The sequence below is a fragment of the Adiantum capillus-veneris genome, chromosome 16, assembly GCF_014529385.1.
Source record: "Adiantum capillus-veneris isolate H3 chromosome 16, ASM1452938v2, whole genome shotgun sequence".
NCBI classification, from domain to species: Eukaryota; Viridiplantae; Streptophyta; class Polypodiopsida; order Polypodiales; family Pteridaceae; genus Adiantum; species Adiantum capillus-veneris.
This window is the reverse complement of record NC_140946.1, coordinates 83,702,905-83,719,269: the sequence shown is the minus strand read 5'-3', so window position 1 is coordinate 83,719,269 and position 16,365 is coordinate 83,702,905. Positions and strand designations below refer to the sequence as shown.

The window sequence follows — 16,365 nt, the reverse complement described above, 5'->3', positions numbered from 1 at the left end:
AGAGTAGGACTTGAAATAATTGATGCAACTTTCTCTTTCGAAAATCAAACTACAACTCATATCCATGTCATGAATGTATACAAATCACCAAACACACCAATAAAAACACTTCTTTTAGAACTCCAACACTTGATACAAGAAAACAATAAAAAAAACTTGAGCATCATACTAGGGGACTTCAACATCGACATCAGCACCACAAAAACCCAATACCAACAGTTGGAATCTCTACTTCATTCACAGAGCTATCGGCAACAAATCAAAGATACAACAACCATCTATAATTCAATGCTAGACCATATTTGGGTGAGAAGCCAACAACCTCACTACATTTGTAGCACAAGATTTTGCTTTTGGTCAGATCATTCAATCACATATATGCTGATCCCAAAATAAATAACCCAAAGATCATTGGAGGGGAGACCTCCCCTCCCTTCCCACTTCCCCCACCCTTCCTACCCACCAAACCATCGAAGCAAAGGGAATCTACATTCATACCATCCAAACACCTGTTTTGACGTATATCAACTCATCTCACCATATGTATCAAACACAATTTTTGTAACCTACAACCATTTGGTCAACACAGTTTTTCTCCCTACTCGATCTGCAGGCTCAACATGCGTGTACGACAATTACCTCATCTCTAAAATGTGTGTCTCCCAAAGCAACTATGCTAAATTCAATGGATTTCCACCTGCCTCTCTCTCTCGATTAATTTTTCGGTTTCCATTTTTCTATTACCAAGGCAAATTTCTATGGCAGGCCTCGTGATTTTATCACATTTTTTCATCTTGTTTCACTTGAGAAGTATTGAAATGGCATATATAGTTTCCAATATTTTGCTCAATCTTAATTCGATCCGAGCATTGCTAACGAATCACTCTAGTTACACATGAGTATCTCTATAAAATGTACTAGAGCCAAACCTTCCCCCCCCCCCCCCCCCCCCCCCCCACCCCCCCCAACTCTCTCACTCAATTCCTTCAAGTTTAAAGCCGGTCCTAACTTATCCACATAGAAGTCTGCCATGGCCGCTGCTGCTGCATTCAGCTTGACGTCGCTCGCCAAGGCTCTGGTGGGTAGCGTCTCTGTGTATTTTTTTCGTGCTTTGCGCAAGATTGCTGTCCACACACGCGCGCTTGTGTTGTATCCAAGCACTGGCTTGCTGAAAATCTTACGCTTGTGTCAATGTTTCTCCTATATGCAGCCGAGCAGCAATGTGGGCAGCGGTCATTGCTCTTTCAAGGGAACCAGGGTTTCAATCCGTACCACCACACTGGCTCCATGTGTCAGGTACAGACCATTACAACCTTCAATGATGGCAAAGCGAGAGCAGGAGTTGGAGGAGCTAAGGAAGATGAGCGACCAGGAGCTGAAAGACAGTGTTGTGGAGCTCAAAAGTGAACTGCTTGTCTTGCGCATGAAAAAGACAGCCAGGCAAGAATTTAAGAGCAGCGACTTTGACAGAATGCGAAAGCGGGTAATGTCTTGTGTGACACAGCTATAAGTTTGTGACAGCTGAATGAAATGTTGGGTTTCTCAAATTTCACGACAAGAACTCAAAGCACATGCATGTATTTGCTCTGTGTAATCTTGTTGCTGAATTTTTGTCAAGAATCAGTGAGCACAGCCTTTGATTTACTTGTTGAAATGGCACTGCTTGTTTACTCCTTGGTAGAGGGATTAGTTAGTGCAGACATCTGAGCCTAGGTATCATAAAATTACATATTAAGGGCTTTTCAAGTCCTGAGCCCGAGGGCTCTATATTTAAAATATCCCTACCAGATTTACAGACAAGTTTCATTTTTGAATGCTGGTGCAACTATGCTCTTTAGAACTGTGAGTTGTGGCTACCTGAAGGTCCATTTACCAAAAAGAACCACGGGTTATTTTGAATTAGCTTATGATTTACATTAAGATATTTTTTTATGCAACAATGTTTTTGTTTTTCTCTGAGGTTGGTTCTATCTTTGTATGACTCAAATCTTGAAAACTTAGTTAAATTTTTGTCTATCAATTTATTTGGTCAAATCGAGCAGTCGGTGATAAAAAGAAAGGATGCATGGCCCAATAATGGCTAATCCAAGCTCCATGATATTGGCTTACGGGGAAATTGTCAAAAGACACCCTCAATTCGTTGTGCATGACATGTAGAGTCAGCAGTATTTGTGTTTCATTTCTCATTATGCAAGAAGATTTATGGTCATGTCCAATCCCCCTGCCTCTTCTTTTCATTTTTACCCTTGTTCCACCTCTCCAATTTGCTGTTCCCTAAATTTAGCTGTGATTGCTCTTGGTATGAATCCACGACCAATGTAGATATGATTTTTTGTCGATATGATCAAACAATAGGCAAGTTTGTGTCTCTTGTCGCAATATTACTATCAATTACTCTCCCTACTTAGTAAGTGTCTTAATCTTCCATCATTCACACCAATCTAGCATTGCATACGTTCTTGTTATCTATGTCTATGTGTGTGGTCTTACAACCCGGGCTTCTACATCAAGCTTGAATGCATCATATGGATTTTCAAGCAATATGAAGAAGATTGAAATAGACTTTCAATGTTTGATTGCGCAAGCTAGTGCATGGTTGCATGTCAGCACATGCTAATTGATGGTTACAACATGATTGTGGCCATAGTCAAGTAAGGCATCTTATTGTCCACACTTGAGGAAATCATTAACTTTGTGATTTGTGTGAATGTGGCAATGCTTCAATGTTCTTTGTGGATGAGAGGATTTTAAATAGCAGATGCTTGACTTATGTGGGAACAAGACCTTGTAGTAATACAAGATGCCAAGTTGGGAGATTATTTCAAGTTTTACCTCTTTAATGCATCTTTAGCGACACTATATACTCATTAGGCACTTTGTGTGGCCTGCTTGAATTACTATGATTTGGGTTGCTCATGGATTAGAAACTCATCCTAGATTTACATCACTCTGTTGCTTCACTCAAGTCTAGGGCATGCATGTACGGCTAGTGTGCCTCCGAGCTTGGTCACCCATGCTTGCATATGCATATAGGCTGCATTGTTCTGCCGCCCACCGTGTATGGGCGCCCTACATGTATTATTTTTTATGCTGGGTTGTGGGGCCTTCATTGGCACTGCTCGACCTCTCCCTTGGGCACCGATATATGGGGCCAGGGGAGTACCCACTTCTCAGATATAGATCATTTGATCATTGTACGGGTCTTTTGCTTTGGTAGTCATGGGGGGCTGATCAGCAATCGCCCCCTCTTCCACCTACACCAACGCTTGTGTTGTCTATTCTCTCTCTCTCTCTCTCTCTCTCTCTCACACACACACACACACACACACACACACACACACACACACATGCACTCTTACATGGTATCAAAGCTCAGGCTCTCCATGGTCTGGGTGCTTCCGCATCAGGTTCTATTCCCAAGGGATCAGATCAGCCAGCGTTTTCTGCAGATCTGCCTGTGTTTTGCACAAACTCAGGCACGCAATGGAATTTGGCGTTTTCTGTCGAGAAGGACCCCACCTCCACGTGTGGTGTTGCTCCCACACTTGGCGATCACCTTTCGACAGCCAGCGCTGGCCCTTTTGGGCTTTTTCGTGGCCGGTAAAACCCTCCCTACAACCTGCGTCCAGATCTGCATTTTTTGGCAAACAACAGCGTTTTCAACAAAGGGGGGCAGCGCTAGCCTTGGGCCCACCATGGATCACCCGGCTTAGCATCTGGTGCTTTGCCGGCAACATTCCTCTACATATCATCAGATTTCAGTCATATATTCACTGCTATTTTCTCTGTTTATAGCCCATTAGGGGCAGTGACATCAGGTGCCCCTTTCGTACTTCTTTTTATATTCATAATTACATATGACAACTATTAGAAAGTCCCTTTGTGCAGTCGTGCTCTCTGCAATCTTGCAAGGTGGAACCAAATGTAAAATGCTGTACGTATTCGGTACGTAAGGTACACATTCTTGTATGCATTGAGGTTTAAGGTACGTAAAAATACGCACTATTGGTAAAAAAACCTTTAAAAATTAGAATTTTTTTTTTAATTTCACAAGAGAAGCCTACAAATATATAAACTATCACTCTATATGGCTAAATGAAAAGGCCTACTTGCATAAAACATCAATCAAGTGACCTACCATGGTCCATGATACGAACATGGACACAAATTTCGTGCCACCATGTATCGATCTTCTGCCTCGTATATTTTTGCATTGATTCCTGTAAGGTGCAGCGGAAGTGAATGTTTGAACTTTGCTCAAGATGAGTGCTACGAACTGTGCTCAAGGTTCCTTTGTACTTAGGGAAGGGAGAGCCTTCCGTTCTTTATGAGAGAGTGCAAGTGATCACAAACAAAGTGAATGGACACTGCGAATGAAGGTGCATGAGACTAAGAGATAGAGAGAGAAGAGAATACGACACCAAAGACGTAAACCCTCCTCCAAGGGCCCCACTCTCTATGGCGAGAGCGGTCTACTTATGATTGCACAAATCTCTACAATGCTTGGACTTGCCGACGATGTCGACGACGATGAGGACGACGACGAGACGGGCTGAAATCTGAAAATGCTGGCTGAAATCTGTAAATCTTTATCTGCTGAATTTTGACTCTATGTCGGGGATGATGTCGATGACGACGATGCGACGACAATGCGCCGAAACGCAGATGCTGAAATCTGCGTTTTCCGGGCTGAATCTGCAAACTTCACGGGATCTGATCGTGCGGCGAGGGCCTGCTGCGGGAAGGTGAGATCTGCGAGGATCGGGACTTGTTCTGCGATGTCTAAGTGCTGAAAACTGAAAACGCTGGTGCTTATGTTGGTTCCGTCGTGGTAGATCTGCAAAACGTTGAAATGCTTGGCAGATGCAAAAACGTCAGGGCTGAAAATGGTCTGGCTGTGGGTAATCTGCTAACGTTGGGAGTCTTCTGCTTCTTGCTGTTGCGAATGCAAAAACATTGGCTGATTTGGTCCAAAAACGCCAGACTTCTACTGTGATGCAAAAACGCTAGGCCTCTTGGGGGTTCTCTTGAGAAGTTGCCTGTTGAGCGTGTGCTCTTGTTGCCTCTTCTGCCAGAAAGTGCTAGCGCCAGGTTTCTATATATACAAACTTAGCAAAATTGCCCTACATAGTTCTAACAAAAGTCACTTAAAAATTATAAGTGAAAAATATCAAAAATAGGGAAAATAGGTCTGTGCATTGTAAAAATGCTCCTGATTGGTTATGATGGAAATCTAATGATCATGCTGTGTGCAACCAGAGGATATGCATCTAATCTAAGTGTTTGGACATGCACGGTCTGCGAACAGACTCACAAAAGTGTCAGATCACTTCCTATCCTAGACTGACTTGACTGAACTAAACCTTGGTCATGCTGTAGCTTGTCCACGAACACATAGGGTTGAATGTGTCACTTGACAATTCCTCTTCGAAATTAGACCAATGGATATGCTGGCGCTTTCTAGATTTTCTGAAATGGTGGTAGTCTCTGCATCATGTAATATGGACGTGGGCTATTTAGTACGTGTTGCTACAGTTTGTCACCCCTTTGGCTGGTCCTTGGCGGAGCTGTTTGTACAGACTTGGACACTCCAAGTCGAGAATCTATTGTGCACATGAGAGAAAAGTGAGAGAAATGGACAAAACTGAGAGAAAGACGACACCGCACGGTGTAGTTGCATGCCCAGAGAGATTGGCCCCAAAGATTGGCGCCCCTTTCGGTATTTCTTTATTATTAATGCTTCTCAAAGTACAATATCCGAGGGACCCGAAATTTGTGGAAATTCCCCAAAATACCCTTTATCTTTTTTTGTAAGGTGCAGCAGAATGAATGTTGTATTTTCTCAAGATTAGTGATCTTTATTGCTCAAGGTTCCTTTTAGTTCTTTAGGGAAAGAGAGAGCTTTCTGTCTTGTAGAGTGCTGTGGTCACGAACAAAGTGAGTGGATGTTGTGCGTGCAAATGAATGAGACTGAGAGAAGGAGAAGAAGAGATACGACACCGAGAGGTTTGTAAAACCCTCCTCCAAAGGCCCCACTCTCGTCGGCGAGAGTGGTCTACTTGATTGCACAAATGCGTACAATGCAGATGCAATGGACTATGCCGATGACGACGACGGTGATGACGACGGCGACTTGGGCTGAAATCTGAGATCTTCTAGATGCTGAATTTCTGGGAGTGTTTCAAGGCTGAAAATGGACTGTTTTGGCTGCGTTTCTTTGGTTGAAGATGGGGAAACAATCCGCAACCGGGTTGGGCTAATCGGCTACTGAGTCATGGCTGAATTCTGCATTTTCTTCATGGCTGAAAACCCTGCTGTAAAATGCTGGGACTGAAATCAAAAAACGCTGGTGGTTCGTGCTAGCGTTAGTGAAATTGATGAGGTTTCTGGGGAATGCTGACAATGACTGCAAGCGCTAGGGATCTGCTACTGATGCAATCTGCAAGGGCTGAAAAACGCTGCAGATCTGCACTAGATGCTAGCGTTGGTGATCTTCTATTGCTGCTGCCAATGGGTAATGGAAACGCTAGGTATGAGGAGCATAGGATGGCGATGGCAGAGGAAAGCAAAAACGCTAATGCTGCTGGGTTCTGTCGCGGGAAAACACCGGGGGGTGATGGGAGGTATGTCGATGGGTCATGAGGGGGGGTACTGCTGAGAAGTTGCCTGTTGAGCGGGAAGCTCCTGTTGCCTCTTCTGCCAGAAAGTGCTAACTTGGGTTTGCTTCTATATTAACTTAGCAAAATTGCCCTACCTACTTTTGTAGGAAAGTCACTTAAAAATAATAAGTGAAATAACCAAAAATAGAAAAATAGGCTAAATGCACTCGAAAATTCCCCTAACTGATGCTAATGGATTCTGATGGGAATTCCAATGATCATGCTGTGTGCAACCGGAGGATATGCATCTATGCTAAGTGACTGGACATGCACGGTCTACGAATAGATTCACAAAAGTGTCAGATCACTGCTAATCTAGACTTGACTGAACTGACTGAACCTTGCTGTGGTGTAGCTTGTCCACAAACACATAGGGTTGGGATGTGTCACGTGATATCCCCTCCTTTTCAAAGTGAGGTACTGGTACCGAACTGTATGGCGTCAAGGGAGACTGCCGACAACATCCGGAATCCTGGAAGGGACTCTTCGCCGGCCCACTCTGCTGTGTGGGTCGAGCGGTACTTGAACTTCATAAAGGTCTGCAATGCTTGCTTCTTTGGGCCGCGCCGAAAGCGACTCAAAGTCTTCTGTGGCTCTTGTGATGCTTCAACTTCGTCTAGAGTCCTGCTTCTTTCGTCTTCAAGAATCTCCATGGCTGAAAATTCCTGAAACCATCTCCAACACAAAACCATGAACATACCCATTCCATGTAAAGTGAAGGAAAAAAATATTTTCTTCTCTAAAGACTGTGCGTGCAATGTAGATGAACATAGAGACGGAGTGACAACCCGTTCATCAAACACATGCAAACAATGCGCTCGAATCTTTTCTGTTTGATCAAAATTAATCAACTGTGGCAAATCACAATGGAAATGCCCATGCTTGGTGCTCATACAATCATGTGCTCGTTCGGAAATTGTGTCATGCCACGGAAGAAATGGAATGTGACTTCCTAACATACAAACTTTTCAGCTTTTCATGAACAATTCGCATACATTCGTGCTTATCCATGAGAGAAACGTGCTCAACATACAGTATGTCATGCCTAGCAAAAGGGATCACATAACGATGCTGACTAAAATACAGGAAACGATCACGAATGAAACATTCGAATAATGCGTACGTATCAATTATGCGAACACATAATACTTCCTGTGAGGGTTCTTTGGACCAAGGCTCAAGAGCCAAGATCGATTCGTCGTGAATGATCGAATCGTCCTGTGGGGGTCTTTGGACCTCGACTCAAAAGCAAAGATCGGTTCTTTGTGATTGATCGAATCTACAACGAGGTTAGCTTCGCTAGAAAAAGCATCCACTAACACATCATCCTTGTGAACAATCACATCATCTTCATGCAACTCATCATGCTTGTGAGAAATCACATCTTGATCATGCAAAGCATCATGCTTGTCATTGTCATCATCATTCAAATCATCATGCTTCTTATAATCATGCAAATCTTGTGTGTCATGATCTGGAGAAAAAGAGACTGAAAGAGTCTTCTTATCTCAAATCCTTTCAACCTTGTGCTGCATAGTAGCAATGAGAGATGGAGAAGGAGAAGTATCCACTCCATGAAAGACAGTAGGAGAATCACTTTTGGCATTGAGAGTTAAAGTGCTAGCCTCCCAATCAACGAGAGGGTTAATTTCACGAAACCATTTCATGCCTAAAATCATATCACATCCTGAGAGAGGAGAAACAACAAATCTTCTAGTGAAGGCAGTCTGTTGAATTGCAAACAACACATCAAGGCACTCCTTCGTGATGAGAGCGTCCATACCAGGACGAAAGCTAGAGACCTCAATAGGAAATCTCGGACTAACTTCAAGGCGGGCTCTCTCAACAAGAGAGGGGTTGATCACATCATTCATACTACCTGGGTCAAACAATATGACAAAACGGTGCCCCGACGTACGACCATAACATTCAATGAGAGAATCATCAATGGGAGGGTCCTGAGAAACTTTGGGTACAATCGTGTTATCATTCATTGCATTGACAGATGTAGTGGGTGTTGTGAGTTCTTTAGATTCATTCGAGTCAAGCTTAGGACATGTTCGTTTTATGTGACCCTTAATGTGACAATGAAAACGACGACCTTCCTTAGAATACGTGCTTTGTTCTTCCGAAGTGATGTAACCTCCTACAATTCCTTGTGCTACCTTTTCCTCTGGAGTAAGCTTAGGTTTAGCAGTTGTGTTAGCCTTACCCTTAGATTCATTGGAAGAATTCTATGATGAGAGACTGTTGGTAGATTGGTTAGAAGAGTTATCATTTTTACCATTCTTACCGTTCTTACCGTTCTGAGGAGTCGGCGAGGTACTTGTGGAAGTTTTGTTCTCCTTAGGCTTTCCCTTGTTGTGCTTCATCTCTTGTGCGAGAGCAATCGCTACTGCCTTGTTGAGATCGATTGGATCGAATACCTCGACATCGTACTTGATATACTCGTCCAATCCAAAGAGAAAAGCCTCTTTGCGTTCCATCTTCCGACATGTAAAGTTGGGTACCTAGCTGCAAAACACGATTAGAAAAAGACATGACCGGCATACCATTTTGCTTGAGAGCTTGCCAATCGTCCTTCAATTGTGCAAGGTACTGAGGTGGTATAAACCGCGCCTTGAGCTTGTCTTGGAAATCAGCCCAACTAAAAGGGAAGGGCGTGAAATCGTCGACTGCCTCTAGGTGCGCGGCTAGCTGTGCCTCTTGCCATGCGTGATACCAATTAATGGCATCACCGGCAAGGTACATAGCTGTCGTCAAAACTTTGCTATTGCTTGTCTTCTTAGTTGTCGCAAAGTAAGCATTAAATTGATGCAACCAAGAATGAATAACAGTAGCGTCCATCTTACTGTCATACTTACTGAAAATCAACTTTTCTGTGACTGGATGGTTGGAATCCGTGTCGTGGCTTGCGCCACTTGACGAACTTCCACGATCTTTGGGTGGATCGGTCTTCGAGGCTAGGATGTGGGAAAGAAATTCTTGATGGCGAATCTCCCTTTGAGCTTCTCGTTCATCGCGCTCGCGTTCGAAAGCAAGCCAATTTTCTTCTTGTTTTGCGGCAAGAGCAATGCGCTCATGCTCCTGAGCAAGGCGGTTGTCATCGCGTTCGCGGTTCTTGGCTTCTTGTGCTTCTGCTTTGCTTGCGAGTTGTGCCAATGCAACTCGATTCGTTTCTTGTTGTTGTGCCATCATGTCCAACATCGATTTGACCATCAACTCCATAGGAGTGAGTGCACCTCGTGGCGTAGATGGCGAAGGGAGAGAGTCGAAAAAGTCTCCTGGTGGAGAAAAATCTTCGCCGCCTCTCTCATGCTCATCACTTGTATTCGAAGTATCCATTCCGCTTCAGGTGACAACCATGCACTATAATCTTGGGTTCTGAAGTTCGCGAGGAACTTGGGTTCTTGAGGGTCTTGAGGTTCTTGAGGTCCTTGATTCGTGAGAATCTAGGGTTCTTGAGGTTCGTGAGTCTTGAGGGTCTTGGGTTCTTGGGGTTCTTGAGGTTTTCTTTCGCTTGCAAATCGCGTTGGAGAAGGATCTTCTCTTCATCCGAGTTCTACCCTTTTCTGGGGGCGCACCCCTTGGCGGCCTTGCGCTCACACCAAGGTTGCTATTTCCCACCTCATGTTGATTGGCCGGCCGCTAAGTGCACGGTCCGCTCTCAATGAGTGAAAAGAGACACAAGGGGAGGTTGGCCAAACCCTTCTTTCTTGGGATTCCTGTCACTCTTCAACAAAACACGATTAGGAATCGCCACGCCCAAGTAAACTGGGGTTCGTGCGATCGCAACAAGCAAAAAAAATTCTTGTGGTTCTTTCCTTGAGTAATGCAGAACACTTCCAAAGCTCTGATACCAATGTTAGGTGCAGCGGAATGAATGTTGTATTTTCTCAAGATTAGCGATCTTTATTGCTCAAGGTTCCTTTTAGTTCTTTAGGGAAAGAGAGAGCTTTCCGTCTTGTAGAGTGCTGTGGTCACGAACAAAGTGAGTGGATGTTGTGCATGCAAATGAATGAGACTGAGAGAAGGAGAAGAAGAGATACGACACCGAGAGGTTTGTAAAACCCTCCTCCAAAGGCCCCACTCTCGTCGGCGAGAGTGGTCTACTTGATTGCACAAATGCGTACAATGCAGATGCAATGGACTATGCCGATGACGACGACGGTGATGACGACGGCGACTTGGGCTGAAATCTGAGATCTTCTAGATGCTGAATTTCTGGGAGTGTTTCAAGGCTGGAAATGGACTGTTTTGGCTGCGTTTTCTTCATGGCTGAAAACCCTGCTGTAAAATGCTAGGACTGAAATCAAAAAACGATGGTGGTTCCTGCTAGCGTTAGTGAAATTGATGAGGTTTCTGGGGAATGCTGACAATGACTGCAAGCGCTATGGATCTGCTACTGATGCAATCTGCAAGGGCTGAAAACGCTGCAGATCTGCACTAGATGCTACACTAGATGCTAGCGTTAGTGATCTTCTACTGCTGCTGCCAATGGGTAATGGAAACGCCAGGTATGAGGAGCATAGGATGGCGATGGCAGAGGAAAGCAAAAACGCTAATGCCGCTGGGTTCTGTCGCGGGAAAACACCGGGGGGTGATGGGAGGTAGGTCGATGGGTCAGGAGGGGGGTACTGTTGAGAAGTTGCCTGTTGAGCGGGAAGCTCCTGTTGCCTCTTCTGCCAGAAAGTGCTAACTTGGGTTTGCTTATATATTAACTTAGCAAAATTTCCCTACCTACTTTTGTAGGAAAGTCACTTAAAAATAATAAGTGAAAATAACCAAAAATAGGAAAATAGGCTAAATGCACTGGAAAATTCCCCTAACTGATGCTAATGGATTCTGATGGGAATACCGATGATCATGCTGTGTGCAACCGGAGGATATGCATCTATGCTAAGTGACTGGACATGCACGGTCTACGAATAGACTCACAAAAGTGTCAGATCACTGCTTATCTAGACTTGACTGAACTGACTGAACCATGCTGTGGTGTAGCTTGTCCACGGACACATAGGGTTGGGATGTGTCACGTGACATTTTTGGTTGGATTTCTCAAGATTTTTTAATCTTTATGAGATCCGTGTTTGAGTGCTTAAAATTACCTCTCCAAAAAAGGCATTTATGTTTAAGAATAATGAAGCAATTCATCTCCAAAGCCTACATAACCAACTCAAATTCTAATTTTAGCATCTTGTATTGATACACACTTAGTCTTCTTATAAAAAGCTAGAAATTCTTTCATATTTGGAGAAATTTAATCTCACAACTTTTGGGAATTTTGGAAAATTTGAAGGCCATTTTGGAAATTTATGATAAAATATTGGGGGTATTTGAAATTTGAGGAGTATTTTGGAAATTTCCACAAATTAGAGTGGTATTTTGGTGATTTTCTTATTTTTCTTTATTATTAATGCTTCTCAAAGGACAATGTTGTCTCAGCAGTGCTCCCAAGCGTATCTGTCTGAAACTGAGGCCCTGGCACTTCATTTATAGGCGGGGCCTTCCAAAAGCAGTATACATGAAAAGCTTCAAGTCTAAAAGCATATGGGTCCCAAAAGCTATCGATAGGGCTGTCAGCACGTTTTGCAAAAATCCGTACATGTGTCACGTTAGGAGTGCAAATCAGGGGTTTCATACGGTCTCCCACGTCAGCAACGCAAATCGCGGGTCCCCTGTATAGTTGCCACATCATCAGCCCTTCCACGCTTCATTTAGCCTTTTTGTCCCTTGGGCCCCATCGGACTGGACTCCACAAGTTGATACAACTTTAAAAAATTGGTGTCCTTTCATTTTTGGCCTCTCGGATTGGTTCTGCAACTTGATACAACTCCTTCTGTATCTTTTAGTAGGGCTCCGACCCTTCTGTGTCTGGAGTTTGTCCTTTAGGTCATGCCATTCATCACTTTGTGACAGACCCCACTCTTGAAAGAAATGTAATCGCCCTCGATTACGCTTGCAAAACCAACGTAAGCAAGAAACCAGTTCAGTAGACATTGATTTCAAGTAAACGCACTAGACAACACATATCTAGTACTTGCACGAAGACGACAGTCACTAAACATTCACATGACTATGCCCGTCGAGATCTTTGATGAGAATCATGATCATCTAACGTATTTAGCAATCACATCAAATCTCACCGATCTCTAGCGGATGTCGGGATTGACCAAGACCGAAATGCTGCAGTCATTTCGTCTTTCAAACATGCACTCAAACACAAAACACATGAGAGAGCACATATATTAAATTCATTCAAGGAATAGGTACCATATTAGCTAGTTGCTAATCCCCCGCAAGTACAGGTTGATTTGGAAAGATTTCACACGAGAAATCTTGTCTAAATCAATGGGCAAGTATCCCTACAGGTGCAGGAGCTCGAGGGCTTGCTACGGATACGACCGGCATGCGAAACGGAGCCCGAAACAAGAAATTACAGCCTGTAGGTTTAGGGTTTTGACCCTTTTTGATCCCTAATAGCCCCAGGAGCTTCGCGGAAGCTAGGGGATCGCCATACAGGTGTTCTGGTGCATTTTTGAGGCCGAAAACAGAGAATTCAGTGTGCTGTAATTTCTTGCCGGGTTCGTTTACATTTATTCCTATCAGATCTTAAAAGCTCCTTGACAAAAGGCAGTTTCTGAGGTAGTAAATTGTTTGGTGTTTGAGGAGCTATCTTCATCTCTGCACTCTGATATCTTACATACTGCTACTCTGGCCTTAAATAAGAAGAATTGGTTCTCTTTCTGCATTTTTATCATGTGCTGTTAAGGAAAACCAACTTGCTTGAGTTTGTCTTTGTGTGCTGCTGATGTTCCTCAGCTGGCTCGAATTCTTTTATGCTTGCGTGCGTGCGTGCACCAGTATTAACACAGTGTATGTGTGTTGTTTTTTGGCAGATAGCACGCATGCTGACTATTCATAGAGAGAGAGAGCTTGTAAAGGGGATCAAAAAAAGGGCATCACGCAAGCTGGACAAAGCTTGGAAAAGGAGCATCATTCCAAAGCCTCCTCCATCACTGGTAGCCATAATCGAGGAAGAGAAGAAAGCAAGAGCTTGAGGGTGGGTGATTGTTAAGCCCATAGGATGGCTCTCTCAATTTGTCGAATCATGATTGAAGGGATCCTTTCCACATCCTAATTGATGTCCGCGATTTTGGTTCGCACTCTGTCATGACAAAAGGATGATGTAATATACAATCTGCCTGTGAAGAGATTAATGCTGTGAAGTGCTATCAACTGTTCTCTTTGGCTTTGCAATGGAACTCTGTCGTATCTATCAATGTAATGGTAGGGCAGCTATATTGACAATTTGTTTTAACAAGTTATTGAGTAATTCTGTCAGACAAATAGTGATTTCTGACGGTTGTCACAAGGAGCCAGTTATTGAGTAATTCTGTCAGACAAATAGTGATTTCTGACGGTTGTCACAAGGAGCCAGTTTGCTCAGAATCTCTTATTTTTGGCCTCTGTAGACTGTCTTAGTTGGATATGTGCACATTAATCTTGATGATAGGGAAAGGAGAAGGGGGCTGTAAAGTAAAAAGTATATATGGGTTTGATGCCTATGTTATTTGAGCTTCATTCAAATCTCTTCAAAAAAGGCTGTGTGTTCAGAGTCTCACTTTTGACCACTCAAAAGGAGAGTTGATGGAATGGCCTAAGGTATGTGATCCAAAAAGGGACTAGACGAGGTTGAGTTAAGCCAAAGAATTTCACACTCATCACAAATGTATTAGCCATAGACTGCTGGCTTTAACTATCTGTGGGATTAGTCTACCATGTCCAATTATAGCACTCAATCTAGTGTACCTGGAATTATAACCTGAAGTGTCATAAGCTTCAATTGATAAGAAGCTAGTGAAAATGGCATTGCTGGGCTCTTGAATTGATGTAACATTTCTCAAATGTATAAAAGATTTTCTACAATATTAGAAGGACTCTAACATTTTGTTAAAGAATGACAATGACGTAGAAATGAGAGGAAAGTGGGATGTGTTTTAGAGCTATTATGAAGTGTTGGATTAGGAAGTCTGCCCTTCTCAATATTTAGAGATATTATGAAGTATAGATCTGTACACTACTATTGTTTAAATTATTAGGGTGTGCGGGTGCGCACGTATGCGTGTATGTGTGGAGGTAGCCAAATGGAAATTGGAATTTTAGATCTTGGAGAAAGGGAGGGTAACCATGGAAATGTTTCCACTAGTTGCTGATAGTTGGTATCTGAATTGGCTCTCTCTCTCTCTCTCTCTCTCTCTCTCTCTCTCTCTCTCCAAGGCATGGACATGCCAATGCTACAATTGCACCACAAATGCATCACAACATTAACTGTGGAGGCGTGGTAACATCACAATGAGGAGTGAAAGAGCTTAGATGTAAGTAAATAATCAATGTTATTCTTTGTACCTCTCTATGCATTTAATGAATTCTCATGTGCACTAGGGAGAGAAGGTTCACAACAAACAAAAAGTATTGGAATGGATAATTGCTAAAGGTTCACACTTAACATAGTCTAGGCATGGGTAGTTTTGAGAACTTTAAGTATTTCCTTTGCATGTATGTGCCTCTATGCATAAACATGGTTGTAGTGGAACTTCATATTATTTTATGCCCAAAGAGAGCACACATAGCAAGATCTTTCTACAGCAAGTACATGAAATTGCAAAAGTGATGTGTAGAAGTTCATTGACAGACATAAAAGTGCAGAAAGGTGCAAATGATTGAAGCATGAGGAAGGTGATTCTATGGGCATTTACCAATAAGGAAAGGGAAGGAATGAGTTCATGTCATACAAAGAGCTTCTGAAGATGTCTCAAGAGCTTCTGCTGAAAGGACTTTGGGTACTACCGCATGCTCATCTCCACCCAATTTTACCCCTATATAGACTCTTTATCCCTATTTTAGAAGTCCCCTTGACCATGCATGCGTAGATTAGGGCATGGCTCCCCAGTCCTGCCTTAGACGCTACTCCCCCCTTGGAAAAGCGTTTTTGTCCTCAAAAACAAAAATGGTGATGTCTTCTTAAGGACACTAATGTTTTCCATAGTGTCCACTTGATCGATACACGGGGTAGTAGGAGGTTCAATGAAACCAACAAGAATATCTTTATCATCTACATTGTTGTCCCTTTGTAAGTGGTTTTTGTAAATGGTCTGTATCCAAAACAACCGGATGGATACAATAGTGTGTAGACTTCATTGATAACTTATTTGAGTATTTTAAACGAGGTACCTTAACTAAGAGGTAATTAAATGAATGATCATGTTTCAAAAAATTTGAAATTACTGGAACATGTAAGAATATCCCTTCATAACTATAACTTTCCTTGAAAGTGACTTGCAGACATATCTCCTCAACATTGATTAAGTCCTTCACTTGCCGCCATTCCTCATAAGTAACCAAACCCACCATAACTGTTGATCAAGGCTGAAAACTTGACATAAGCATGAAAGGACTAAACCTAGTCGTAACATGCTTTGCATCATGATAAACAAACTCCAAACTAGAGAGTTAATCTTTCCAATTGAATTACTGCTCACCAACATGCACTCTTAGAATATCCTTTACCAGTGAATTAATACTTGCAAGTTGTCTCTCCGTCTTTGAATGATTCTCAACACTAATATTGAGTTGTGTTCCCCAACCGTTTACAGATAGTCTTCTAAAAGTGACTGGTAAACATGGGTTTACTATTACAAAATTG

At 42.8% G+C, this 16,365-nt stretch overlaps 1 protein-coding gene across 1 annotated transcript; it reads left to right on the top strand.

Annotated features, from left to right (window-relative positions):
- Positions 1-953: 953 nt before the first annotated feature.
- On the top strand, positions 954-13,861 carry LOC147439366 (Ribosomal L29 family protein). Its single transcript, XM_086485203.1, has 3 exons — positions 954-1,078; positions 1,211-1,483; positions 13,559-13,861. The coding sequence occupies exons 1-3, from the start codon at positions 1,031-1,033 to the stop codon at positions 13,718-13,720; spliced, it is 483 nt and encodes a 160-aa protein (XP_086341329.1). The 5' UTR covers positions 954-1,030; the 3' UTR covers positions 13,721-13,861.
- Positions 13,862-16,365: the final 2,504 nt, after the last annotated feature.